This window comes from Triticum urartu, chromosome 3A (genome assembly GCF_056163025.1).
Source record: "Triticum urartu cultivar PI428250 chromosome 3A, HENAU_Tu73, whole genome shotgun sequence".
NCBI lineage: Eukaryota > Viridiplantae > Streptophyta > Magnoliopsida > Poales > Poaceae > Triticum > Triticum urartu.
In genome coordinates, this window is record NC_141875.1 from 164,771,557 (window position 1) to 164,781,000 (window position 9,444).

Here is a 9,444-nt window from a genome sequence, read left to right on the forward strand (position 1 = left end):
GATAGGTGGAGACTCGAGCATAGAACGGGTAGAAGGATCTCCTCGTGTTGTTGCCGCTCATTTGCGCGTCCGGTCTACCGGCAAGTGGCTGCCTGTCCTGGCGTCCCCTTCCCTTCTGCCCTTCTCGATGACGGCGCGATGGAGACTCGGATAGATCAACAGGCCCCTTGCCGCTGCATGCTTCGGTTTAGATCAAAAAGCAGCTAAACGAAGAGGTTAGCGATTGTGTTTTTAGAAACAGGAGGTTAGCGATATCTGCGTGACTAGGTGCGTTATGGAAGCCAAAAAAATCAGTGATCAACTCATCCACATCAAGGTACCACAGCGGGTGACACAGCGACAACCACCTCTCCATATTACAGCCTTCAAGTGTTGGGACACCCCAGTATCCTCACCACCTTTTTGTGTTCCTCCTAAGTATGCAAGGTGTCGTCACACCATTCTGAAGTGCCAAGGCATAACCAAGTCGATTCTCATATTCTTTTTCGCCACGGGCCATAGGAGTCGACGATCCAAGATTGTACATGTCTCCTTTTGTGTGGTGAGGATGCCGGTGTCATGGCGATCGATTTGAGAAGGCGTGTCGGTAACTAACTTCATTGGAGTTGGCTAATAAATAGCATGTAAAGAAACATATGCTTTACCAATTCTAGTAACAAATAAAATGCTAGTGCTATATATATATCCTTTGTAATATTCTAAATATCATTTGGCGGCAAGAATACCCGGGCACATGTACAATTTTAGCTCCAACGGCGCCAAGCCAAAAAGTCCACCATCGTAAATTGACCGAATGACTCATCAAGGTGCTTGACAATTGCACAGAACCATTCTTCCACCAGGTGCCATCCGAAGGGCATGTTAGTAATTTGACACACAAGAAATACTTAATCCCCACCGCACGCCCGCCCCTACCCCACAGTTCGCCAAATCCGCTCCCCATTCCCCTTTCGCCTCCACTGCCATCGGCGACCGCTTCACCTCCTCCACCGCCGGCCACCGCTTCACCTCCTCCACCGCCGGCCACGACTGTCCTCCCTCTTCCACATCCATGGTCGGTCACGACCCCACCCCCACTGCCGGCCAAGAACCCCCTCCTCCCCACCATCCGCCTCCACCGAACCCTAGAGCACGCCGTCACCTCCTCCACCGCCGAGCAAGACTCCCTCTTCCGCATCCACCGCAGGTCACCACCCCACCCGACTATCGGCCAAGACTCCCCCTCCCCCCTCACCTTCCACTCCACCGAACCCTAGAACCCCGACCATGGGGAAGAAGACGGCAGGGAAGAAACACCGAGGAGGCAAGACAGCAGTAGCAGGTATAACCCCTCCCCATGCCTTTAATATTCTCTGTTTTTGCTTGTGATTCTGGTTCTAATACTGTACTGCTAGTGTTCTGGTTCTAGTAAATACTGCAATGGCCAAATCAATAGTGCTTCTGGTTCTGGCCAAATTGATAGTGCTTGATTTAAATACACACTGAACATTTTTATGGTGCTAGTGCTTCTGGCCAAATTGATAGCGCTTTATTTAAATTGATAGTGCTTCTGGTTCTAATACAATATACAAATTGATAGTGCTTCTGGTTCTACTAAATACTGCAATGGCCAAATGCCTCTGGGTTTTGCCAATACTGAAGAATACCAAAGTATTTGTATAGTGTTCTATTTCTTGCCCACAAGTTCTAATACTGTGGTTTCTTAATACTATGGTTTTCTAAATATTGTGCATCCAAACACAGCCGAATAAGATCCTTGTGCTTCCAAGTGTAGATTTGGTTCCCGTATTGATGCAAACTCAATAAAAAACAGTAATTTGTTATTACTCTTATGCACATAGTAATTCGTGTTTACATCTGTACTCGTCTTAGAACGGCCACTACATCCTATGGAAGTGTCGCGCCTCAAAAAGTTCATGAGGAACAATGCAAGGCTGCAATCACTTGGACTACCTACATTATCAACATTGTTTGCAAACAAAGCTGTCATTTCACCTAAAAAAAGAAAGCCCGAGCATACTTGTGATGAATCTGAAGCTGAGTACCATCCTAACGAGGAGGATACTAGTGAAGGAGACTCGTCTGATGATATTTTAATAGATGAGAGGGAAGTACTGCAAGACTTAAAGTCCACACCATCTCCTAGCTCAAAGTTGAAGGTGCTAAAATCCTCCGACTAGTCATTCCTAGATATGTTGCTTGTTTGCTATTGCAGCAGAATTTTTGTTACACTTTGTTGATTTAACCATGTTTTCATTTCTATCAGGGGTTGAACGACTGTAAGAAGACCAGTGAGGAAACTAATAAGAAAAGATCTACTGCCATGGGCCCTGGTGGAATCAAGCCTCGGCCTCCTAAAAGAATTCATGCGGAGCTTCCAACGAATGCGCGAGTCACAAGGTCGAACAAAAGACTATTACTAGATGCTGATGCAAGTCCTCAAAGTGAAGGGGTGTCAGATCCTAAACATCAAACACCAATTGCAATCCATAAGCCAACTGTTTCTGTGCCTGAAGCTGAAGAAACCGTTCCCAACTTTGATAACCGCACACATGGTGTTGAAGGCAAGTTGTACTATCATTCTAATGTTCTGTCTTATGGTTCATTAGCCCTATTCATTAACTTTGATTGCAAGATGAGCATACTCTCACTGGATGTATTCTTTTTAATAGATGGCGACCATGCCCATTCTGATGATGACTACTGGATGAGCAATGGATCTGATCTCATTGCCTATCATGATGATGGCAACCATATGGACTTCGAAACTGGTGGTAGTGCCGAACCTTGTCAGCAAACACAATCTGAACCTGACAATGACATCAAGGCATGTTATAAAATCCAAAATATTTCTAGCATGTTATTTGAGTTACAACAGTGGTGCTTTTTGTTAAACTGAACTAATAATTGGTGGATCTTAAAACAGTTCTCTAAAATTAGACTGAAGTTATGAGCTTAATTCATCTTGTTCCAGTTACTGATTTTGAAAGATGTTCTCCATTTATCAGTGCACTTTTCTACTTCCTAATTTTCATTGATATATGTATACATTCTGATTTACCTTCTTTGAAGGGCCACGATCCTATGAGGAGACAAGGGAAAGGGGGGTCAATATTGGAAAAGGCCTGGAAAGGATCAGTCGACGTCGGGGGGGCAAGCTGCCGCTTGTCAGTCCAGAAGGGAGGTTAAGGCCGGAGACACCTCTTCTTGCTGCAAAGTTTGCAACCGAATGCAATGTCACAGTCAGAGGCCATGTGCCTGTGTTTAAACGCTGGAAGGATTACAAGGACCCAGGCGGAAATGTCCGAGAAGGGATCTTCCAGAACTTTGTAGGCAAAGTTGGTGTAAGTACATGATCCAACCCTTTCTCAGTCAAATGGCTAGTAACCTGTCAATTTTGTGCTATTTTTATTGTGTGAAATCATGATTCTTACACATGTTCTTTCATCTGACTAGGACAAATTTGAGATGGACGTAAAAGCTGTGCCCGTTAGGAAGGCTTGTACGCAAATGCTGAAAGGTGCAATTCGCCAACAACGATACAGGCTCAAGCAGAAGTATTTTGATCCTTTCCCACTCAATTTGGTGACAAAAACTTCTCCAGTCCGCTCGATGAGTGATGACCAGTGGAATGAGCTTGTTGAAAGCTGGAAGGATCCCCAAAAAATGGTACATTTCTTCTTGGAGACAAATATTATTTTGTCGTTGCCAACCACCCTTATTATTGTTTCTTGTACTTCAGTACTGAACGCAACACTCCACTACATCCTGTATTAGCTAGTAGCATCAAAATTGGATGGTTCTAACCCATTACTCATGAGTCAGAGGTCCTGCAAGTTACCAGACTTACATTTAGGAAATAATAAAATTCAATATATATGTAAAACAAAAACATTATGACTTATTCACTTCTTTGTGTGCTTGTCAATTAGCATTGTCATCCATATATTGATTATGAGAACTCAATGTATGATCGAAATGTCTACTCTGATGTAATACACTACCATAAAGCTCCTGATCTGGAAGTACTTGTAAACAACCTTCTGTACACTATAGCTCATATTTTAGCATGAGGTTGTCTGTCAAAAGATCAATCAATTAAAGTTGCAATGTTATTGTGTGAACATCATGAACCTCTGAAATGTCGGGGTGTGTATATAAGATGAATCCTTCTCGAATGTTTATTTGTTTCCATAGTAACTCTTGAATAAATGCATTTAGCTAACCAAATCACTGATCCATGCAGAAGATATGTGGAATTAACAAAAATAACCGTGCTCAAGTCAAGTTTCACCACACTACTGGTTCGCGCAACTAGCCTGTGCACTGTGATAACCTGCTAAGTCAAACATGTGTCTCGGGATGTGCAAACAGTTTATGTGACAGTAACCGGCAATTGTTTTTATGAGATTTTTCTGCCTGGTCTTCATAAATGTTATTGACCATAAGTTCATGTAAACCTCACCATTGCAGCCAATACATGTCTTTTGCACTTAAGTACATTAAGTACGATAGTTTCTTAGTTTGCTAGCAGTAATGAATATAACTGCTCCCTTGCCTACAGCCAATACATGTCTTTTGCACTTAATGGTATCTCATCATGAATAAATGAATAAAGTACAGTTCAATATTGGTACTATACATGTTGTTTCTTCACAAATGTTAGCTTGATGCTTATATGTTGTTTTCAGGGAGAAAAATACAAGGAGAAAGAACCCACTGCACTCGATTTATTCAAAGAGTGCCACTACAACATCAAAAAGAAAGGCTACACACCGATGCTGTGCAAGCTGCAATTGTAAGTCAGCTTTTAAAGATCACCAACCATCAAAATGTTAACCTTTTGCCATAGATCCAGTAGTAGGATAATAAGTAATTGCCAAATATACTTGTTATTTTTTGTCCTTGTGCTAAAATACTAGCTGTGTTCTGTCCTTGTGCTATAATACTTGCCACCTTTTGTCCTTGTGTAAAGTACTTGCTATTTTCTGTCCTTGTGCTAAAATACTTGTTGTCCTTGGCCTACAGTACTTGCACCATACATGTAGTGACTAGAGTATAATTACATGTCTACATCTGTACATGGAAATGTGGCATACATATAGGCAAAACCTATTTGTCTCATGTTTTTCTCACCGTGTTCATTTGCTTGCATGGCTAGGATGAAATGGAAGAGAAAGCTACTCAACCTACAGAAGATGGCAAACAATCCAACTCTGCAACCAAGGCTGTGGTTGAAGTTCTTACTAAGCACACTAAGAAGCCAATGTTTCTTAAGCATGTGGGGGTCCAGCACGTGCATGAGAGATCCAGTCGTAGCGACCGTGAGGCAGAACAGGAAGCGCAGAAGAGGGGAAATGCTGAGCTTCGGGCCCTTGTTGAAACCTTGAACAATAAGTTACAGGAATCAGAAGAAGCAAGGATCAGGCAAGAAGAAGAAAGGACCAAGCAAGAAGAGGAGAACAGGAAAAAGCAAGCTGAGCTGGAAGCTAAATTAGACTTTTTACTAAATCAGATTCATCCAAGATAAGCTCATGAGTAAGCTGTTTGTCCAAGCAAAATTCTGCTGGAAGCTATGAATGTGCTGGAACCTGCCTTCTGCTATATGTTATTTTGTAGTGCAAACTGCTTATGATGTTGCTGGATGCAAACTAAGTATTTTGCTGGTAGATGGAAGTTGTGTTGGATGTGTTATGTTTGATGGTTAGCGGATTTGGACATGGAAGTTTATTTATGTTGGATCAGTACTTATCTTATTGTAATGCTGGAGTTTAATTTGTGTTTGTGATGATGTGCATCTGTTTTGTCTATTTTACATTGTTGTTGTACCAAAAGAAAGTTCTTCATTGTGGTGGACCAAAATTTGTTTTTGAGCATTAATGGGCTAGATTTGGTACAGTGTAAACGGGCTGAGAAACAGCATACTGGACCATCAGAAACAGGCTAACAGATAGAAGTTTTTTTTAAAATATGGGCCCGACAAAAATTAACGGGCCAAACAATCCGGTATGTCTTATTTTTTTCCGGATATTCGACCTGGCTCGACAAATTAACTGGGCCAAAATTATAGGCCCAAATGGTAGAGGCCCAGATGAAGCCACATCAGATCCACGTGGATGCCACGCAATACATCATGGCATGCAGATCGGTGATGGATCTGTCCGTCACCGAAACCCGGGACTGGGGCGGGCCGAGCGGGGCCAGGGGCCTGATCAGTGACAGTCAGATACCGTCATGAATCTGTGACGGCTAAGCATTTCTGTCACGGAGTGTGCTGGTGGCAAATTATGACGCGTGATACATGACAGATTCTTAATCCGTCACGGAGGACAAGGCCTGACGGTTTTGTACACTGTTGTGATGGTTTATATCTTTCACGGAGGGCCTCTACATCAACTCCATGGCCCCTCCGATGATGTGTGAATAGTTTACCTCAGACCTTCGAGTCCATAGTTATTAGCTAGATGGCTTCTTCTCTCTCTTTGGATCTCAATACAAAGTTCTACTCGATTCTCTTGGAGATCTATTCGATGTAATCTTCTTTTGCGGTGTGTTTGTCGAGATCCGATGAATTGTGGGTTTATGATCAAGATTATCTATGAACAATATTTGAATCTTCTCTGAATTATTTTATGTATGATTGGTTATCTTTGCAAGTCTCTTCGAATTATCAGTTTGGTTTGGGAGAAGTGCCTAGCTTTGGGTTCAATCTTGCGGTGCTCGATCCCAGTGACAGTAAGGGAAATGACACGTATTGTATTGTTGCCATCAATGATAAAAAGATGGGGTTTATATCATATTGCATGAGTTTATCCCTCTACATCATGTCATTTTGCTTAAAGCGTTACTCTGTTCTTATGAACTTAATACTCTAGATGCATGCTGGATAGCGGTCGATGTGTGGAGTAATAGTAGAATATGCACGCAGGAGTCGGTCTACTTGTCACGGATGTGATGCCTATATACATGATCATACCTAGATAATATCATAATTATTCGCTTTTCTATCAATTGCTCGACAGTAATTTGTTCACCCACCATAATACTTATGCTATCTTGAGAGAAGCCACTAGTGAAACCTATGGCCCTCGGGTCTATTCTCCATCATACAAGTTTCCAATCTATTTTATTTTGCAATCTTTACTTTCAATCTATATCATAAAAATACCAAAAAAATTTATCTTATTATTATTATATCTATCAGATCTCACTCTTGCAAGTGGCCGAGAAGGGATTGACAACCCCTTTATCACGTTGGTTGCGAGGTTCTTATTTGTTTGTGTAGGTACGAGGTGACTCGCGCGTGTCACCCTTTCCTCTTCAAGGGAAAACCAACGCATGCTCAAGAGGTAGCAAGAAGGATTTCTGGCGCCGTTGCCATGGAGATCTACGCCAAGTCAAGACATACCAAGTACCCATCACAACTCTTATCCTTCACATTACATTATTTGCCATTTGCCTCTCGTTTTCCTCTCCCCCACTTCACCCTTGCCGTTTTATTCGCCCTCTTTTCCTTTCACCCTTTGTTTCCGTTCGATTTTTCCTCGCTTGTTTGCTTATGTGTTGGATTGCTTGCTTGTCATGATGGCTCAAGGTAATACTAAATTGTGTGACTTTGCCAATACCAGCAATAATGATTTTATTAGCACTCCGATTGCTCCCCTTACCGATGCTGAATCTTGTGAGATTAATACTGCTTTGCTGAATCTTGTCATGAAAGATCTATTTTCTGGCCTTCCTAGCGAAGATGCCGCTACCCATCTAAACAACTTTGTTGATTTGTGTGATATGCAAAAGAAGAAAGATGTGGATAATGATATTGTTAAACTTAAGCTATTTCCGTTTTCACTTAGAGATCGTGCTAAGCTTGGTTTTCGTCTTTGCCTAAAAATAGTATTGATTCATGGAATAAGTGCAAAGATGCTTTTATCTCTTAAGTATTTTCCTCCCGCTAAGATCATCTCTCTTAGAAACGATATTATGAATTTTAAACAACTTGATCATGAGCATGTTGCACAATCTTGGGAGAGGATGAAATTGATGATACGTAATTGCCCTACACATGGATTGAATTTATGGATGATTATACAAATTTTTTATGCCGGACTAAATTTTGCTTCTAGAAAGCGTTTAGATTCGGCCTTGGGAGGCACTTTTATGGAAATCACTTTAGGAGAAGCTATTAAACTCCTAGATAATATTATGGTTAATTATTCTCAATGGCACACTGAAAGATCTACTAGTAAAAAGGTGCATGCAATTGAAGAGATTAATGTTTTGAGTGGAACGATGGATGAACTTATCAAACTGTTTGCTAATAAGAGTGCTCCTACTGATCCTAATTATATGTCTTTTTCTACTTTGATTGAGAATAATAATGAATCTATGGATGTGAAATTTGTCGGTAGGAACAATTTTGGAAACAACGTGTATAGAGGTAATTTTAATCCTAGGCTGTTTCCTAGTAATTTCTCTAATAATTATGGTAATTCCTACAACAATTCTTATGGAAATTATAATAAGACGCCCTCTGATTTTGAATATAATATTAAAGAATTTATTAGTTCACAAAAGAGTTTCAATGCTTTGATTGAAGAAAAATTGTCTAAGATTGATGAGTTGGCTAGGAACGTGGATAGAATTTCTCTTGATGTTGATTATTTGATGCTTAGATCTATCCACCTAAGCATGATATCAAGGAGTCTCTCAAAGCCATGAGAATTTCCATTGATGAGTGCAAAGAAAGAACCGCTAGGATGCGTGCTAAGAAAGATTGCTTTGTGTAAGCGTGTTCTTCTAGTTTTCATGATAATAATGATGAAGATCTAAAAGTGATTGATGTGTCCCCTATTAAATCCTTGTTTTTCAATATGAATCTTGATAATGATGGGACTTGAGATGAGTCAACTTTAGTCAGAAGGCATCCCAAAAATTCGGAGTTTTTAGATCTTGATGCAAAAATTGGTAAAAGTGGGATTGAAGAGGTTAAAACTTTAAATAGCAATGAACCCACTATCTTGGATTTCAAGGAATTTAATTATGATAATTGCTCTTTGATAGATTGTATTTCCTTGTTGCAATCCCTACTAAATTATCCTCATGCTTATAGTCAAAATAAAGCTTTTACTAAACATATCGTTGATGCTTTGATGCAATCTTATGAATAAAAACTTGAGTTGGAAGTTTCTATCCCTAGAAAACTTTATGATGAGTGGGAACCTACAATTAAAATTAAAATTAAATATCATGAATGCTATGCTTTGTGTGATTTGGGTGCTAGTGTTTCCACGATCCCAAAAACTTTGTGTGATTTGCTAGGTTTCCGTGAATTTGATGATTGTTCTTTAAACTTGCACCTTGCGGATTCCACTATTAAGAAACCTAAGGGAAAAATTAATTATGTTATTATTGTTGCAAATAGGAATTATGTTCCCATAGATTCCA

General features: G+C 40.5%; 2 protein-coding genes across 2 annotated transcripts; both read left to right on the forward strand.

Moving 5' to 3' along the window:
• The first annotated feature begins 1,266 nt into the window (after positions 1 to 1,266).
• On the forward strand, positions 1,267 to 2,711 carry LOC147979053 (uncharacterized). The gene is made up of 4 exons (XM_087515005.1): positions 1,267 to 1,321; positions 1,873 to 2,159; positions 2,267 to 2,587; positions 2,673 to 2,711. Exons 1-4 carry the CDS (start codon positions 1,267 to 1,269, stop codon positions 2,709 to 2,711), a joined length of 702 nt encoding a protein of 233 aa, XP_087371131.1.
• Positions 2,712 to 2,755: 44 nt separating this feature from the next.
• On the forward strand, positions 2,756 to 5,530 carry LOC147979054 (uncharacterized). Its single transcript, XM_087515006.1, has 4 exons — positions 2,756 to 2,822; positions 3,067 to 3,344; positions 3,457 to 3,669; positions 5,162 to 5,530. The coding sequence occupies exons 1-4, from the start codon at positions 2,756 to 2,758 to the stop codon at positions 5,528 to 5,530; spliced, it is 927 nt and encodes a 308-aa protein (XP_087371132.1).
• Positions 5,531 to 9,444: the final 3,914 nt, after the last annotated feature.